This window comes from Bison bison, unplaced genomic scaffold (assembly GCF_000754665.1).
Source record: "Bison bison bison isolate TAMUID 2011002044 unplaced genomic scaffold, Bison_UMD1.0 scf7180017864452, whole genome shotgun sequence".
NCBI lineage: Eukaryota > Metazoa > Chordata > Mammalia > Artiodactyla > Bovidae > Bison > Bison bison.
The window spans coordinates 7,378,544-7,399,067 of record NW_011495014.1 but is presented as its reverse complement, the minus strand read 5'-3'; the positions used below and the strand labels follow the sequence as shown (position 1 = coordinate 7,399,067).

Here is a 20,524-nt window from a genome sequence, read left to right as displayed (position 1 = left end):
TTTAATTTTACTTACTCTATTGTGCACATTACCTGCTGCTATACTTATATCTCAGATAAACTAACTATTTTGAAACTTCAATAAAAACAGATTTTATTTTATAGTGTTTGAGGGTTTATCATATTAAAATGTTACCTGTGTGAGAAAGAGTATTAAAATTTAGCCAAATTCTCTCCATTCAATGTTATTCTGTATTTTAAATATTCACACATTGGAATTCATAATAAACTTAGATTTTTATCATCATCACTGGTGTAAGTACCATGCATGATTCCCTTAATAAACTTAGATTTTAAATAAATACTGAAAACAGTACAATCAGCATTGTAGCTATTCCATAATGCCTCATTTTGAACAGGTTGAGTGTATATTTATCTTAATGACAGAGGTACATAAATATAAATATGCAGAATTAACAGTAACATTATAGTATGTATAAAATGTAATATTATGATATCATGTCATAAAGTGTGATTCTAGATTATGTTCCTGAGTATTCCTCACTATTTATAGTTCCTTCAAGTGACAAGTGTTTTAATCATCTTTAGGTTCGATCCATAGTGAGTGACTTTGCTGTCTTTCTTACGATTCTATGTATGGTTTTAATTGACTATGCCATTGGGATCCCGTCTCCAAAACTACAAGTACCAAGTGTTTTCAAGGTGAAGTTATCATAACATTTACTATCTCTCCATCTTTGTAGGTCTAATTTTTATTCAGATGATAGCTATAAACCTATCACTTGGGATTTTCATGAAAATATAAAGAATATTGATTAATATAACAGAAAATAAAATGCTCACAGCCCAACTACAATTTTGGTCTAATATTAAAAAATAAATAGTAATCACAGAAATAGAGACCTGGAAGCCACTTGAAAAAGTTTCCTGTTAATTCTTCCAGTAGGAATATCTATATTCCTAAAAGATAAGGAAACATTTTTAAAATAAGGGAAATGCATTTTCTTTTTGCAGAATTGCACAATGGATAGGGATTGGAAAACAAATAAAATTAGGTCTGAAATAGAGTTTGAATCACATTACAACTATGTCCTTGAGCCAGTTACTTAATCTCTTTGAACCTTGTTTTCTCACCTATCAAACAGAGCTGGGGACTTCCTCAAAGAATTGTCAAAATGAATTCATCTGGGACTCGTCTCAGGCACCAGCCATGTTTAGAACCCTTCCCTGAGTGTCTTTTTGCTGTTTTTACTTAGTGGCCTGGTTACACATCTAAAATGAGTTATACACAGTTGTCAATGTGATATTTGTAAAAGTGAATGAATTTGCCAATCCAATAGCACATATGATAATGGTAATATAATTTTATTTAATATAGATATTGATTGAGAACACAGATTTTTGAGCCAGTCTATCAGAGTTGAAATCTTGTCTTCACCACTCACTAGCTTTGGGACCTTGAGAAATTTATTCCCTATGCCTGTTTCCTTGTCTGTTACTTCTTTAGACTATTGTGAAGGAAAAAGTGAGCTGAAATATTTAAAACACTTAGAATGGTGCCTGGTACCAGGTTTTGTGAATATTGTTATTAACGATACTGGATGCTTGGGGCTAGTGCACTGGGACGACCCAGAGGGATGGTATGGGGAGGGAGGAGGGAGGCGGGTTCAGGATGGGGAACACATGTATACCTGTGGCGGATTCATTTTGATATTTGGCAAAACTAATACAATTATGTAAAGTTTAAAAATAAAATAAAATTAAAAAAATAAAAAGTTAAAAAAAATATAATTACTTGGCGTATCAGTTTATAATTAGGGCTTTCCTGGTATTGTCTGTAAGACTTCATTTGATTAGATATTTATTAATCCAGTTAATAACTGTGCATTCTTTAATTTTTCACAGCCCACAAGAGATGATCGTGGCTGGTTTGTTACACCTTTAGGTCCAAATCCATGGTGGACAGTAATAGCTGCTATTATTCCAGCTTTACTTTGTACTATTCTAATTTTTATGGACCAACAGATTACAGCTGTCATTATCAACAGAAAAGAACATAAGCTAAAGGTATGTTTTAGCATCTATTTTAATGTAAATCATTATGATTTAACTGAGCTCAATTGATGTTTGTTATGTTCATTATGCTTTGTATTCTGTATTATACTTTGTATTCTATAGTCATTTGCAGAGTGAAATATTAAAATTTCCGATTTATAATTTTATTTTCTATATTCATGGTACTTTGTCTTACAATAAGCTTAAATTGATTATTAATTAATTTATTTATGGCCCTTGGCTGAGCTCTAAATTCTAAAACCTTATCTCTAGGACTTAAAATTTAAAAATGTTGCCAAAGTTCTAGTGTTCTTTACCATGTTTAACACATTTTAATGAAATGGTCTGTTTTGATGAAGTGTAGTTTTACCAATTTGTCTTACATCTGAGATTCTTCTATTTCTATATTTGACTCTGTCTATTAGATTGCATTTATTTTGGAAAAAATTGCATCTTCAAATAATTCTCAATTTTCTTTAGTTATTTCTCCATCTATAATGTCTATGACATCAAAACCAAGTTATAAATGTTATAGTTTTTAAGTGACATCTTTGTTTAGTTTTATTGCAGATTTCAATGATTTTCTTTTACAAAGAGAATAAATATAAATATATTTTATTTATTATATTCTGACCCTGCCATTTTGCAACTGTGAATAAAGTTGTTCATTGGTATGAGATACGTAATGTGAGCACTGTCATTTATAGGAATATATTAAGTTAAATTGAACCAACAAAATCACTGAATGGTTAAAAGTACTCTGAATCAAACCTTATAAAAATTAGAACACGCACAATCTTGTTTTTTTCTGGTATCATGGGATAATGGTGAGCTATCGTCATATATTCTTTAAATTCTAGGAAAAATTTTGTCAGAGCAACAGAAATTATACTTTATAGAATTTTTAAGTATGTACCTTAGAAAGATTTTAAAAACCTGATTGAACTATTTGATAGGAAGTAGTAATGACATAGTAAAACCTGATGACTTCACAAAAGTTAACAAAGGACTGAATGAACCAGTGAATATTATAACTTTTATGGTTTCTATCTGAAAAATTACAGGTTTGAATCTTGTGTTTTCTGGGAGTAGGGAAAACCTTCCTCTCAAACTAATTATGAAAATAATTTGGTAAAATTATATGTTATAAACAAAACAATTTTATTTTCTCTCTATCTGACTCCTCCAGAAATTTGAAACTCTTAGGTTTCCAGTATGGAGAAGGCAATGGCAACCCACTCCAGTACTCTTGCCTGGAAAATCTTATGGGCAGAGGAGCCTGGTAGGCTGTACTCCATGGAGTCGCAAAGAGTCGGACATGACTGAGTGACTTCACTTTCACTTTTCACTTTCATACATTGGAGAAGGAAATGGCAACACACTCCAGTTGTCTTGCCTGGAGAATCCCAGGGACAGGGGAGCCTGGTGGGCTGCCCGTCTATGGGGTCTCACAGAGTCGGACATGACTGAAGCGACTTAGCAGCAGCAGTAATGACATAAATATAAGAAACCACAGTTATTTGCAATAAATCTTACTGAAAAGGAATTTTGTCTATTATATTGGGGAGAATGTGTATCTGTTTTAAAATAAAGAGCATTTTTTTTTATTCTGTTTTTAGAAAGTAACAAGAGTGCTCAAAACCTTTTTAAAAAAATGAGTTCATATTAACTTCTTGTTTTTGTCAAAGGAAAATTTTAATTATTAAAGATATATTCTAGAAAAATATCACATTAAGTTCTTAGGAACTAGACCAATGATGTGCTGGTACATGTTTAACAACCAGTTCTCTGTGTGTAAAAAAAATACCCTGATTTATAATGTTTGCCGATTTTCATGATGTGAATACTCCCATCATGGCCCATTTCAAGCTACCAAAGTGACATCAATTGGCAGGAAGAAAATTGAAAATTAAACAATTGGCTCTTATAAGTCTATATGAGCTGGCTCCAAAATACTGCTGAACTACATTATTCAATATTGGAAACTTTGAATCATTTACAGCTCTCGAAATAAGAAATTCAGATTTCCAAGTTAGTAGTCAACTTATTTAATATCAATCATTCAAAAATATTTGATATTAAAATATCAGCCTTCTGCAAAAGCAAATACTGCCACAACCTAATTATTAAAGTTACAGAGTTAAGTAATCTATAAAGCTGGTGTTAAGAACTTTATGTTGAACACTGTTAGTCTGCTATTCTCTAAGAAGTAGGAAAACATTTTTCCTAGACACCAGTTTATTTTTTAAAACTGAAAATATCTCCATTTTTCTCATCTCTATTTTTATTGTATACCAAAATATGTATTTTCATACTGCATATGTTGCATGTTTTTTTTTTTTTGCATAAGAGCATTATCATGGTAATCCTCCCATGTCAACAGTATAGGCTGCATTATCATTTTAATGGAAGTTTATATATTTCCTTGTATGACACGTGTTTTTAAATGAACTAAAAGACTCTTGTTTTAGAAAGAAAGCTATATAATCATTCTTTCCCTTTCAAAGGAAGTTGGGGTTTTTTTGTTTTTGCTTTTATAATTAGGCAGAAATATTACTAATTTCACTGAAAAATTCTCTTTGTATATTTGTTTCCCAAATATTAGTGGAATTATATTGAAACAGAACGTAGAAGTAAATGAAGAATTGCCAAGAGTGATGTTACCTCTTTGGCTGTCCTGTATGCTTGCCCTTTCCAAGTCTCTCTACCTTATAATCACATAATGCTTGTTCCTCTTCTTCCTGAGTCCATGGTAGGCCCTTGACATTCACAGACTTTCCAAAGCTCCAGATCAATAAATGTACTATGTTATTCCACCTTTATGTATCATGTAGAATAGCTAAAATATAGTAAAGCATTCTTTAAGTTGTCCTTTCAATTACCTTCTTTTCTAGAATTAAATGCTTTTGTCGAATTAAAGCATTTAATATTTTTGTCACTAAAATGAAGTTGAGACTATATTATTAAACTGTATTATATTATTTATACATTACTTTTTATTGTAAAAATTGCTGTATAGTCAAAAGATGCCTATTTTACCCCTTAATAGCCTGGATTTAATAGACAGAGCAAATCTGGTTTAATCATAAAGCCAGATAAGGCTTTGCTATATTGTCACAAGAAGAAGAGTTGGTCTTTTCTTGGCCACTATGAGTCTGAACACCCCCAATTTCCTTTGGATACGGATATTTTCAAAGTAAGTTCTGTCCAGTGAACGTATTTTATCTACACTGAATTCTTTTCTTTTTGGCCTCTAACCCTGTGTTCTCTAAGCTTCAGTATCACGTGGCCTGCTGCTACTGATTTTCCTGTTAACAGCAAAAAATCACTTTCTCAGAATGTTCTTTACTCAGAGTAACGGTCTGTTCCGTAACCGCTCTCCCCACCTGTTGCTTCCCTGAAATGTCTGCACATTCTCTGGCTTTTACTTGAACCACATTGTCACAAAAAGACACCTGTTTCTTGAATATATCCCCAGACCACAAGTTAACCACATTATCAACTTTTGCTGATTTTCTTTTCTTATTTGAAAACCCGTTTTTTTCTTGATTGGAGTGTTCCCTGAGATAGTTAAATGAATGACGATTTCTAGATTCTGTATCAAGCATCTGGTAGAGGTCATGTTATATATTTAAGTCGACATCACATAGCCAAGTCACCTAGAAATTTCATCATTTCATTCTTTATCTCTTCCAAACTTATGTTTTAGATCTTTTCACTTTTTTCTTCCCTTCCATTACCAAAACCAGTTGCTGAGGTTTTCTCCTAGAGGAATTTTTTTATTTTAGAGGATTTTTCTCCTACTACTAAATTTTTTTTTTGTCATTTTGTGTTACTACATATGCAATAAAGCTGTGTTGAGCTGAAGAGTCTAGCGCCAACTCACAGGGTAAGTGACTGACTCCTCCCTCAGAATGAAGAATTTCAAGACCAGCAAAACTTTAACTCACAACACCTCATGATCTTTAGGTCACTCAAAAGCATCAGAGTTGCAAATGTAAAAACTTGAGAATGCAAATTGCCATTCATATTATATGTAGATGCAAATCCATACTCTCGCTAGCATTTCTCATTTGTTTGTTTCTACCCTAGAGAAGTAGAATAAACATTGGTTAACTGAATCCCTTTGAAAATCATGAAAAATTTCCACTTTTAAAAGAAGTATATTCTCTAAAAGTGGAAAGCTACTGTCTTTCAGAAAAGAAAGTTTCTGTTAAGATATAACTGTGGGCTTTTCTTCATGTTTCTGTAGACAGTTCAGGCTTCTTTTGACATCATTTTTTAATAAACAGCAATACAATCCCAGATCACTGGAGTAAATGAATGCATTTGCCACATTCATTTGGCACCACATTCTCTTGATGATTATGGCATTTGATATGTTCTTTTCTGCCCTCTTTGTCAGCCTGGTTCTTCATGTCAATCTATAGTCTTTTATGTGGTTAACTTGACAGATGCAGGAAATTGCTGCCAAGCTTGGAATGAATTTTTTCAGCAGTGGCATCTGGGCATCAGATGGTCCTCTTGGCTGGCCTCTTGTCTTGCTGCATGTTGGTTTCAGTGGGGTCTGGTGTAGCATCACCTGTTGCTATGCTCTCTTTTCCTCCCATATGTCCATTTCCCGTGTTTCATGGATGAATGTGAGAATAGAAGCTCTGATTCTGTCTTTATTTCAGAAAAAAAATCTACAGAAATATGTTAGAAGGTACAGAGTTCTCTCTCTGACAAAGGGATACTTCCTTTTGGCTGGCATGCCTATCAGCTAATAATTTGGTTACAAAGACCATGGTTTTGAAGACATTTTAAATGGAAGGCAAGATGAAGGATGATGATTAATTAGTGGAAGTGCCAGAACTGCTTTATTGCCTTTGACTCACATTAAATTAAGCTGCTCCCATTGTTGTACAACATAATCGGGGGAAATTGTATTTTTGATTTTATTATCTGCTTGGACTTTACAAAGCTAGCTTTCTAAATTTAAAAAGGAAATTATTCTCTTGGAAAGTGTTATTTTGTCTGCTTACTGCAGTCTAGCATCCCACAGTTTACATTTGTATCATATTTTTTTTAACAGCAAGCAAGTGATTTTATTTTTTAAAAACTTATAATTTTGTTCTGGGGTATAGCCAACTAACAATGTTGTGATAGTTTCAGGTAAACAACGAAGGGATTCAGCCCTACATTCTCCTCCAAACTCCCCTCCCATCCAGGCTACCACGTCATATTTTTGAAACACTAAGACAAGAACTATAGGAAATGGTTGTCATGAAGAAGGCCTTCCTCATGTTCTTATGCCATAGGGAGCATATACTGTGGGAAAGACCGGGGTGTCCTGAAAGCATAAGCCTGACTCTCAAGTCCCCATGTCCTCTGCCTTCCTCTCGTGTCTATCTCTCAGCTGCTAGCACCTCTTCCACTCTCTCTTAGCACTACCACAGATTTGCACAACAGCCCAGGGGCACCATTTATATTGTACTGCCTCAGTGGCAAGGGCTCGAAGATCAGGTCCTTTGCTGTCCTATGTTCCTAGGACAAGACTTGTCTAACTGGTTAAGACTGTCCTTCTTTTTCTTTGGGACTGAAAATTTTTGCTTATTTAATTAACGTATTATTTTTGACTGCGCTGGGTCTTGGTTGCTATGCAGGCTTTTCTCTAGTTGTGGTGAGTGGGGGATACTCTCCAGTTGGGACGTGCAGGCTTCTCGCTGTGGTGGCTTCTCTTGTTGTGGAGCACAGGTTCTAGAGCACGTGGACTCAGTAGTTGGGACTCGCAGGCTCTAGAGAACAGGCTCAGTAGTTGTGGCATGTGGGCTTAATTGTCCCTCAGCACGTGGGATCTTCCTCAACCAGGGATCGAACCCATGTCTTCTGCATTGGCAGGAGGATTCTTTTCCACTGAGTCATAGGAAGCCCAATGGGACTAAAATTTGAGTTCTATCCTATGCAACTACATCTTCCAAGATGTTCTGCAAAAGGACTAGGGGACCATAGTCTGGCTCTGGTGGAGCTTCTTATACTTTCTTGGTCATGCTGATACAAAGGTGTTTCTCTTCCCGCCTTCCAGCTCTCTCCAGAAAACCTCTCCAGAGTTATTAGCAGAAAATCTCTCCAGATTTATTAGCCGAAAAATTGTCTAGGGTCATATTCACGAGTGAAATTGAGTTTAGGCATTGGGTGAACCTGGAGCGTTACTGCAGCTAAGCTGACCCAAGGAAGAGTGCCACTGAATCGGTGGCAATGCAGGACGAAAAAGGTTCTTGTGTGGACATTCTCATTTTCTTTTCTCTGTCATTTCCTGCACTTTTATAATTTGGCAGGGGTAAGCAGAAAGGGAAGGAGGTACAACTGATTTTAAGGGTGTTTTTCTTAATAAAACAATGAAATAAAATAGCAGAAAAAAAACACTACCATGACAAATACACATCAAATACTCAGTATGTTTTACCTTCAAGGCTATATTGGCTTTCAGATAAACGAGACACTGCTTGCAGCTTGGTAAGACTGCCTGTAAAAAAAAGTCAAAATTACTCCTCTAGAATAATTAGGAATTTCTGCTCACATTCATAATAATAAATTTAACAGTTATATTTATTTTAAAATTACACCTAAATTTGATTCTAAAAATGTTTCAGTTATGCATATTTCCTTTTAAAATTGCCAGTCTGTGACTTTTTGATTGCTTATTATATGTTAATGATTGCACTAAAAACTGGGATATACTGAGAAATTATGTGATAAGTTTACCTGCCCTTAAGAAACATATACATATTTTTATTAAAGAGCCTTGAAACAAGTAAGTACAAAAGAAGAAAGTTTTTGTTCAACTGTGAAAATATGGTAGTCCCTAACATTTACTTGGTGCTTGCTAATATATCAGACATTGTTCTAAATGATGTGAAAATCATTTGTAAATTATTTAATTCTCAGAACAACTCAGCACTATGTCTCTTGTCATCATCATCACCATTTTTCAGATAGGGAAACAGAGGCACAAAAGTTTAGATGATTCATTCAAGATCATTGCTTAAGCTGGCATTTGATTCCTGGCTGGATCATGGAAAAAGTAAAAGAGTTCCAGAAAAACATCTATTTCTGCTTTATTGACTATGCCAAAGCCTTTGACTGTGTGGATCACAATAAACTGTGGGAAATTCTGAAAGACATGGGAATACCAGACCACCTGACCTGCCTCTTGAGAAACCTATATGCAGGTCAGGAAGCAACAGTTAGAACTGGACATGGAACAACAGACTGGTTCCATATAGGAAAAGGAATACATCAAGGCTGTATATTGTCACCCTGCTTATTTAACTTCTATGCAGAGTACATCATGAGAAACTCTGGGCTGGAAGAAGCACAAGGTAGAATCAAGATTGCCGGGAGAAATATCAATAACCTCAGATATGCAGATGACACTACCCTTATGGCAGAAAGTGAAGAGGAACTAGAAAGCCTCTTGACGAAAGAGGAGAGTGAACAAGTTGTCTTAAAGCTCAACATTTAGAAAACTAAGATCATGGCATCTGGTCCCATCACTTCATGGGAAATGGATGGGGAAACAATGGAAACAGTGTCAGACTTTATTTTTTGGGGCTCCAAAATCACTGCAGATGGTGATTGCAGCCATGAAATTAAAAGATGCTTACTCCTTGAAAGGAAAGTGATGACCAACCTAGATAGCATATTCAAAAGCAGGGACATTACTTTGCCAACAAAGGTCCGTCTCAGTTCAGTTCAGTTCAGTTCAGTGTCTCAGTCGTGTCCAGCTCTTTGTGACCCAATGAACTGCAGCACGCCAGGCCTCCCTGCCTATCACCAACTCCCAGAGTTAACCCAAACTCATGTCCATCGAGTCGGTGATGCCATCCAGCCATCTCATCCTCTGTCGTCCCCTTTTCCTCCTGTCCCCAATCCCTCCCAGCATCAGAATCTTTTCCAATGAGTCAACTCTTCGCATGAGGTGGCCAAAGTACTGGAGTTTCAGCTTTAGCATCATTCCTGCCAAAGAACACCAAGGACTGATCTCCTTCAGAATGGACTGGTGGCATCTCCTTGCAGTCCAAGGGACTCTCAAGAGTCTTCTCCAATACCACAGTTCAAAAGCATCAATTCTTCGGCGCTCAGCTTTCTTCACAGTCCAACTCTCACATCCATACATGACCACAGGAAAAACCATAGCCTTGACTAGATGGACACTTGTTGGCAAAGTAATGTCTCTGCTTTGAATATGCTACCTAGGTTGGTCATAACCTTCCTTCCAAGGAGTAGGCGTCTTTTAATTTCATGGCTGTAATCACCATCTGCAGTGATTTTGGGGCCCAAAAAAATAAAGTGTGACACTGTTTTCGCTGTTTCCCCATCTATTTCCCATGAAGTGATGGGACCAGATGCCATGACCTTCATTTCCTGAATGTTGAGCTTTAAGCCAACTTTTTCACTCTCCTCTTTCACTTTCATCAAGAGGCTTTTGAGTTCCTCTTCACTTTCTGTCATAAGGGTGGTGTCATCTGCATATCTGAGGTTATTGATATTTCTCCTGGCAATCTTGATTCCAGCTTGTGCTTCTTCCAACCTGTCTAGTCAATGGTTTTTCAGTGGTCATGTATGGATGTGAGAGTTGGACTGTGAAGAAAGCTGAGCGCTGAAGAATTGATGCTTTTGAATTGTGGTGTTGGAGAAGACTCTTGAGGGTCCCTTGGACTGCAAGGAGATCCAACCAGTCCATTCTGAAGGAGATCAGTCCTGGGTGTTCTTTGGCAGGAATGATGCTAAAGCTGAAACTCCAATACTTTGGCCACCTCACGCCAAGAGTTGACTCACTGGAAAAGTCTCTGATGCTGGGAGGGATTGGGGACAGGAGAAGGGGACGACAGAGGATGAGATGGCTGGATGGCATCACCGACTTGATGGACATGAGTTTGGGTTAACTCTGGGAGTTGGTGATGGACGGGAGGCATGGCATGCTGCAATGCATAGGGTCGCAAAGAGTGGGACATGACTGAGCGACTGAACTGAATTGAACCTGTCTCCAGAACTTATACTCTTAACCATCTTATTACACTACCTCTCATGAAGTAGTCACTTAAAGTTGGAATGTAAAATAATGTTTGCTAACTCTTAGGCTTTACACTGTCAGTTTCCTATGGGTGATGGTGACAGAGCTGTTCCTCATCTTGTTTGTGTTCTCTAAGGACTCTTAGCCAACCAGTCCTCAAGGGAACAGTCTTCAGTTCTCCACACCTCCGCACGTCCCATGCATCCATTTTTCCTTATTTACATTTCCTATTTCATTCAAGAGAGCACTGAAGTTTGCAACATCTGGAAGTCAGTGATGGAGTAGAATCATATAGGGGATAGAAAGCACAAAACTGTTATTTTAAGGAGAGGCCAAATTTTCTAGTGCTGCAAGAGATGAGAACAAGATAGTTCTATGCTAGGATAAAAATGAGTATGTAAAAGGAAGTTTAGGTTCTATGATATTATTTTTCACAATAAAAGTCAACCATTGAGACAAAAGAGGGTAAATGGAAAGGACTTAACAAGAGTTTATCCTTTAGGAGTTCTTAGCAAAGGGCTTCCTGGATATTGTCAGGAAGTGGTGTCTAGTCACAACCAGGCCATTCTTAGTTCTACTGGGGACACAGTCGTTACTTTGTTTTCTCAGCCTAATGCCTGATATATAATTGATGCTCAATAATTTTTTGTATAAATTAATGATGAAAGACATGAATTACAAATTAGCCTGCCCATTTAAGGAACCAAAGTAAAGGGACTGTATTTGATAATGACTTTACCTGTTCAGTAGAAATAGAATGGAAACTAATGTACTGGTAAGCCAGAATTCTATATATTAAAATATGTAGAAGTCACTATTATCATAATTGCAGTAGGAACATCTGTAGCTTTTCTGTAAGTGGACTGTATATTTTGAGACTATTCTCTTTTTATCTTTAATTTATTTTGCATTTCAGAATCAGTTATATAAGATTCAAAACAGTACCTCTTTTCTGTTCTTTTCTGTTCTGTGGTGGTGGTGTCATCGGTATTTATGCCAAATTCAGGTGGAATGAGAATCCTGTTTTCTTTCTCTTAACAGAAAGGTTGTGGGTACCATCTGGATCTGTTAATGGTGGCTGTCATGCTGGGTGTGTGCTCCATCATGGGCCTGCCATGGTTTGTGGCTGCCACTGTCCTTTCCATCACTCATGTCAACAGCCTGAAACTGGAATCTGAATGTTCAGCTCCAGGAGAACAACCCAAATTTCTTGGCATTCGGGAGCAAAGAGTTACTGGGCTTATGATTTTCATTCTCATGGGCTCATCAGTCTTTATGACTAGTATTCTGAAGGTAATGAAATCTCCCTTTGTGAATTTGAGAAAAGGCAGAATATATATATTATTCTTTAAGAAATTTAATTTGAGTCTAAGCCATCAATTTGTAAATATTGTATGGCATGTGATGAAAGTGATGAATTTTTTTTATCATGTTTATATAGCTTCTTACCAAGGGAAATTACGTGCTATATTTTAGAATCCTTAAGTATGTAAAAAATTTAATCTGGCCAAGTAAATTTGATGTATAAATTATTATTGTAATTTTGAAATGGTAATCAAGTTCTGGGAAACAGTCACTCATCTCTGACTAACTTGTGACCTGAGTTTACTGTATGCCTACACAAAAGAAAGTTTCTAATTTCTTGTCAGTGGACAGATACATTTGCAATCACTATTACTTAGTAAAGGGGGACGGAGAAGGCAATGGCACCCCACTCCAGTACTCTTGCCTGGAAAATCCCATGGATGGAGGAGCCTGGTAGGCTGCAGTCCATGGGGTCGCTAAGAGTCGGGCACGACTGAGCGACTTCACTTTCACTTTTCACTTTCATGCATTGGAGAAGGAAATGGCAACCCACTCCAGTGTTCTTGCCTAGAGAACCCAGGGACGGGGGAGCCTCATGGGCTGCCATCTATGGGGTCGCACAGAGTTGGACACGACTGAAGCGACTTAGCAGCAGCAGCAGCAGTAAAGGGGGAGGCATAGAGATAAGCAGTGCCACGATCATGGCCACATATGCAGTTTTGTATTTTAAATGTTCCATAAAACTACTACATGGACATCGTTATTGGATATACTTTTTTTTATGTTTAAAATAATTGAATTCATTTTAAGGATTTTAATTCATTTAAAACAATTGAATTCATTTAAATTTCCCTAATGTAGCAAAATATACTTGATATTAATTGTTTATTATACATCATGTGATTTTATTGATGTTGACCTATTAAATATGTCTAATAGACTTCTTATTATCCCTGTTTAGATATTGGGAAACTAAGGCACAGAAAGCTTAGGTGACTTACCTGAGGCTATGCAGCTAAAAAGTGCTAGAGCTGGGATTTGAGCCCGTGTCTTCTGGCTCTGCCCCATACTTCTAAAATATTTACCTTTCTGTGTTTTTCTTTGGAAGTACAAAATGTCTCAACCACATTATATTTGAAAATAACCTGTGCCTTTTTTCTAATTGTTCTTTTACAGTTTATTCCTATGCCAGTGCTATATGGAGTGTTTCTTTATATGGGTGCTTCATCACTAAAAGGAATTCAGGTAAATTACTTTATAGTAATATAGTAAGTAAAGTATCTACAGTAAAGCTGTGATGACATATCTTAAGGCCTGTGATGCAAAGTCACTTGAGAGCTAAGAAAATGTCATTATCTGAGGAGTAGCTTTCAGTCTACAGTTAAATGTCTTAAAAAATTCTTAAAAATGGTTCATAATCTGAGGGTACTTCTGTTTACTATTAGTATATTGAAACTGTGGGGCTTCCCTGGTGGCTCACACAGTATAGAATCTGCCTGCAGTGTGGGAGACCCAGGTTCAATCCCTGGGTTGGGAAGATCCCCTGGAGACAGGAATGGCTACCCACTCCAGTATTCTGGCCTGGAGCATCCCATGGACAGAGGAGCCTGGCGGGCTACAGTCTATGGGGTTGCAAACAATTGGACATCTGAGTGACTAACACACACACATGTTAAAACTGTAAAAAGTTTATACTTTATAATCCTTTTAGAAAAGGATATCAGTATATTTAAAACTATATAAAATATTAAAATGCTTTTAATCTTTGATACTGTATGATATATGTGGATCAATGAAAATAGTAAAAAAAAAATATACACAAAGATGTTCCTTGTAACACATTTTATCAAAATACTGGAAACAATACAATTACTCAACAACAGTAAAATAATTAAGCAATCTATGGTTAATTTAAATTTGATAAAGTAATTTAAAATTGATAAATACAATGACCATAAAAATAACACAGTAAAAATGCTTATGACAAAGTGAAATGTGAGGTGAAAAAGTGAGAAAACAAGTTGTAACTACCACAGGTTTAAGAAACTCTGAGTGTGGGTAGATTAAACAGGAAGGTGGAGAAAGAAAAACAATTTGTTAAGGTAATAAGATTCCGGGTGATTTTTGCCTTTTATGTTTGCTTTTCTGTTATTATTGCAATTGTCTTTGTAGAATTATTTTTATAAATTAATAAGGAAAACCTTATAGATTGTTTAATTATTTGTTAAATAAAAACAGTTTTTGCATTAATTTCCCACTGTTATCTAAAAAATTGCTGTAAAACTTATTGGCTTAAAACAGTAAACATTTATTATCTCACAGTTTCTGTGGGTCATAAACTTGGAAACAAAATAGCTGGGTGATTTTGGCTCAAGATGCCTTATGTGGCTGCTAGCAAGATGTGGACAAGAACTGCGGTCATTTGAAGGCTTGGATAGGACTAGAAGGTGTTTATCCAAGATGGCTTATCCCAATGCTGAGGGCAAGAGATGGTAGTGCCTCTCTGGCTATTGGTAAGCGGCCTCTCCATCAGACACTTAAGTGTCATCACAACAGAGACCCTAACCTCCATCTGAATGAGAAATATGAGGCAGAGTGAGGCTGAAGTCACTGTGCCTACTGACAGTCTACAGAGTCACACGTGGTCACTTCCACTTTTCTTATATTTGTTAGAAGCCAGTCATTGTGGCCAGTTTGCACACACAAGGAGGGAAATTTAGACTCCATCGCTTGAAGAGAATAATAATATCAAGGAATTTGTGGACGCATTTAAAAAATACCAGAAGAGGAACTTCCCTAGTGGTACAGTGGATGAGAATCTGCCTGCCAGTGCAGGGGACACTGGTTTGATCCTTGGTTCGGGAAGATTTCACATACCATGGAGCCACTAAGCCCGTGCGCCACAACTATTGAGCCCACGCTCTACGGCCCTCAGGTCGCAATTCCTGAGCCCGTGTGCTGCAGCTGCTGAAGCCTGTGTGCCCTAGAGCCCATGCTCTGCAACAAAGAGTAACCCCAACTTGCAACTGGAGAAAAGCTGCCTGCAGCAATGAAGACTCAGAGCAGCCCAAAATTAAATGAATAAAATTTAAAACATTTTTTTTTAAGTGCCACAAGATTATTTTACATTTTTACTGAGACTGTTGGCAAATTATTCCTGCTTATGTTATTATAGTGAGTTGAATAGTACCCCTTCCCCGCACATCCACCTGGAATCTCAGAATGTGACCTTATTTGGAAATAAAGTCTTTGCAGATAAAATCGGTTATGGATTTCAAGAGGAGCTTACCCTGAATTTAGCATGAACCCTAAATCCAATGACTGGAGTCCTTATAAGAAGACAAGAGGACACAGAGACACAGGGAAGAAAGCCACATAAAGGTCGAGGCAGAGACTGGAATTTTGCCACCACATGTCAGGGTATATCAGGAACCAACAAGCTGGAAGAGGCAAGAAAATTTTCTTCCCTTCAGCCTTCAGACAGAACAAGACCCCACCAAAACCTCGATTTTGAAATTCTTGCCTCCACACCTGTGAGAAAATAAATTTCTATTGTTTAAGCCACCGAGTTATAATTTGTTACAGCAGCACTAGGAAACTAATACAGATTTCTACCCATGGCGGATTCATGTTGATGTATGGCAAAACTAATACAATATTGTAAGGTAATTAGCCTCCAATTAAAATATATAAATTTAAATTTTAAAAAATGAATATACTACTAAATACACATACATTAGCAAACAAAAAAATAAATAAAATTTCCTTTGAATAATCTTGTTTTATAACAAGACTGTTGTTCCCAAACACTTAAATTTTCTTGAAAAGGAGACTAGTTTGAGGATTATTTATTGTATAATTTATTTTTGTTGGCTAAAAGAAAATATAAATTGCCATTTTTTCTTTGACAAGATAGACTCATTACTGTTCAGTGACCTATAAAGGAACAGTCATCTGACTAAATGTTATTAATTCGTCAAATTAACACTTTTTAAGTGGAGCACAGGGTGTTAGATGGTGAACTGGCGCTTTAACAACAGACCACAAGAGAAACAGAAATAGAAAAGTTTATCACTCATAGGTCTTCACAGGAAGGACCTGGCCTTGAGGGGCCACGTGGGGAGGCCAAGACAAAGTGGAGACAGAGAGAGAGAGACAGGACCTAGGGCAGAAGCCTTTATTAGGGTCAGTGGGTGGGGCACTTTGGGGTTCCTTGGCTAAGGCTGAAACTGGGCTCTTCAGATCGGAAGAGCAGGGTTTGGTGAGCTTTACAGAGGTCTTATCTAAGGGGTACGTAAGGAGGAGGGAGAGGAGGTTGTTGATCACAAGGGCCATTGGGGAAATTATACTAGGAACTTATATTGTGACTCTGCGGGTAGCTGTCTAAGGTATGCACTTGCATGAGGGGCTAGGGTTATTTAAGGTCACTACAGCCTGCTTGATCGGACAAAATGTGTGATGCGGCAGCAGCACCGTGGAAGATCTTGGCTAAACTCTCAACGCTGAGGGACAGGCAGTACAGGAACTCTTTTCCTGAAAAAATAATAAATCAGCTTCTGACCTTGGGAGAAGGAAAACCTCTTAGGCCCGAGGATGCTATTGGATGTCAGAACCAAGACAGAACTTTAACATGATGTTACTGTATGATCACTAACCACCCAAAGTCGATAGGATGAGTGTGTTCATCCTGATACTGGGTAAAAGTAACTTGGGAGGAGATGTGTTGAATCTTAAGAAATAAAGTACAATCCTCAGGGTTATAACTGAATGTTTCACTGTTATAACACTTGAGAAGTGTTATGCATTTAATTTTACTCTAACTACATTTAATTTGTTCATTTATAACTTTATGTATGAAAAAAATTTTTTTAAAGAATTGGTCTGGTAAGACAGATAGGGAAGAGTGCTGAAGAGGTTTTGTTTATTTGTTTTGCTGGATTTTTTTTTTTTTTTTGCCTTTGGCAAAAGTTCTATGAGTACTAATTTCATCTGTAAGTGAAAAGTATTTATTATTAGGCCTCAGGCTCACATAAATACAGCAGCAGAAGTTTAAGAAATAAAGTAAAATCATTTTGATAGCTTCAACAGATTTTCCCCCCTAATTCCACTCACATGATTTTATTATACCCTTGAGCTTTGGAAATAAACAAGAATGTCAAATTTTGGAATTATTTGGGGTGTGAATCTTTCAAATGAAAGTTGAGGAAAATATTATCAAAGACCCATGAGAAAAGTATAATGAGTTCTAAATAGCACAAATGAAACAGCAAATAGGGTCTCACACTAAGAAACGGAGTTAGTGAAAATTTAAGTGAGCCCTGAACTCAGGGAACTGAAATTCCTATTTGGAATATTGTGGCTAACTGGATGGAGAAATGGGATGCTGATATTAGGACAAGATCAAAGGTACATGCAAAACTCAGAATACATTTATCATGACTATCATTAGGTACTTGAGCAGTAATAATTAAAAATGTGCAGAATATCAGCAGTTCAAGAAACATGTTAATTTGTTACCCCGTTTGTTCGAAGAATTTTGTATATTACCTGTTTGGCAATATTAAGAAATTTATCTAGGTTTCTTATTGTACAACATGGCAGGAAAAACAGAACATAGTGTTCTTATGAACGCTGTTTCTGTACTCAGATATATAACCACATTTATATTCATTCCAACACTTTAAGGATCCAAAGTAAAGCAAATGTGCCATTTAAGCAATAACAATGGAATCACCCACACACTGAAGTACAGTTATGCAATAACATAACTTCACACATGGAGAAATGGTAGCTGGGGAAAAAATTAGTTCTATAGAAATTGAAACATTCATTTATAGCCCTGAGGATTTAACTTTATTTTTTCCCTATTCCTGTCTCCACCATGCACTGAGTTTTATTTATTTAATGACATGTAATTTTAAGAGATATTTAGGAGTTAGAGATAAAAAGACCCAGTGAAATATTTGTGGACAATATAGAGAGGGACAAACCAGGAACTAATTCAGCACTTAGTACTCTGCATAGGTTTTCAACAAATTTTTTGGAAGGTGTAAATGAATATGACTAAATAAATGGACACTGGATGGACTCAATTATGTGTGATTCTGGTTTAGATGCCCCAGGGAAGGTCATGCTGTGCCATAAGACAGGTAAAAACAGAAGGAACGTGTTGAATTGGGGATATGAGAAGGTGTCAGTAAAACATGATGTATGACACTACACTGCTGCTGCTGCTGCTAAGTTGCTTCAGTCGTGTCCGACTCTGTGCGACCCCATAGACGGCGGCCCACCAGGCTCCCCCGTCCCTGGGATTCTCCAGGCAAGAACACTGGAGTGGGTTGCCATTTCCTTCTCCAATGCATAAAAGTGAAAAGTGAAAGTGAAGTCGCTCAGTCGTGTCCGACTCTCTGCGACCCCCTGGACTGCAGCCCACCAGGCTCCTCCGTCCATGGGATTTTCCAGGCAAGAGTACTGGAGTGGGGTGCCATTGCCTTCTCTGGACTCTACACTGACACCCATTTGACTCTATGGGCATTTTTGTTCCTCGGCGTATTCGAGTAATTTTGGAAAATTTGGTGAAGATTGCTTACAATATTCTCATATAAATTAGCTAAGGACTAAATCTAATGTTACTCTTAAAACACATAGGAGATATTCCATTGTATAAAATAGAACTGACAGTGATTGAAACTGTCATTTTCTAAATCATCACTTCTTGTTGGAAACACTGAAAACTGTAAAATTTGGCCTGAGAAAAATTAAACAAAATGATCTGCATAAAACAAAGCTAACATGCAGTACATTTTGTTAAGTAAAATATGATTGAAGATTTCACATTCTTGTGGACACTTAATCTATAAAATTTGAATTGATAAAATTAACTTTGATGGGTAAAAATGTCAAAGCTATTAAAATAATATCTAGTCCAAAAATAATGTACTGTCTTTATGATAAAGTTTAAACAGGAATAACCTTGATCCAGATGAAAATAATGTTAATAAGATACAATTGAAAATATATATAAATGATTTGACAGTGTAGTAGAGGAAACTGATCAATAAATTAAACTGTTAAAATTTGCTCTGGAAATCCTTTATTAATAACAATTCATCTAGGTTAAATCTTTATGGCCAAGGTATTTGTATTTTTAGGAACAGCACCAAAACCATTTATGGGGATGAGAGTGGCAAGGTCAAAACAGCAGAATCAAAATAGGGAGGAACATCCCACACAGCAGCTGCATGTGAGTCTAGAGCTCGAGTCAGAAAGAGCTGCAGTAGAGACTGAGGGCTGGGAGCCTAGCAAGTGTGTGAAAGCCGAAACAGAGGTTATGGATGAAATACTCAGTAAAGAAGGGTGCAGGGAACCCCAGTACTTAAAGAACAAGTAAAGGAAGAAATTGACAGGTGATGATGAAGACAAGGGTGATGATTATGTTTTGTCTCAAGGCTATACTCTCTGAGGGAGCAATGTTTAGCATTGGCATCAGTGTTATTAAACTCTCTTAATTATAACCTGTATCCACATTTGAGAAAATATGGGATATTATAAAACTGAAGTTGTGGTCTTTCAGAATGTACACTTAACAATCACATAGTCCTGACGCCCAGATGTCAATGGAAGTGTGATCTAGATGTACCATATATTGGACTATATTATACATTTACTTGTCCTACTTTTATTGTTGTCTGTAAAAAGCAATTTCGTCTGTTTATCTTTTAGTTCTTTGATAGAATAAAGCTCTTCTGGATGCCTGCAAAACATCAACCAGATTTTATATATCTAAGGCATGTGCCACTTCGAAAAGTCCATCTCTTCACAGTTATTCAGATGAGTTGCCTCGGCCTTTTGTGGATAATAAAAGTTTCACGAGCTGCTATTGTCTTTCCCATGATGGTATGAAACTTCTAAGTCAGCTCTTTTTCTCCCTCTGATTTTCTGCTCTCACTAAAAATCCATGAACAAATTGGAACAATAGAATAATTTTGAACAGTTATTGGAAACCTTGGTATAAACTTTAGCCACTAAAACCAGTAATTAAGATTGGGTTTTAGATTATATATGAATTTCAGTGATTCATACTAGTTTTATCTCTATCATTCTGAACATTAGTTTGAATTAATTAAAGTTGGGTAGAAAATGTAAACTT

General features: G+C 36.6%; 1 protein-coding gene across 1 annotated transcript in view; it reads left to right on the top strand.

Annotated features, from left to right (window-relative positions):
- The window catches only part of SLC4A10 (solute carrier family 4, sodium bicarbonate transporter, member 10), a 250,917-nt gene that overhangs the window by 209,767 nt on the left and 20,626 nt on the right, over positions 1-20,524 (top strand). The window contains exons 18-22 of the mRNA XM_010858968.1: positions 549-662; positions 1,866-2,027; positions 12,112-12,363; positions 13,552-13,620; positions 20,098-20,271. Coding sequence (XP_010857270.1) covers positions 549-662; positions 1,866-2,027; positions 12,112-12,363; positions 13,552-13,620; positions 20,098-20,271 — 771 coding nt within the window. The remainder of the gene's footprint in view (positions 1-548; positions 663-1,865; positions 2,028-12,111; positions 12,364-13,551; positions 13,621-20,097; positions 20,272-20,524) is intronic.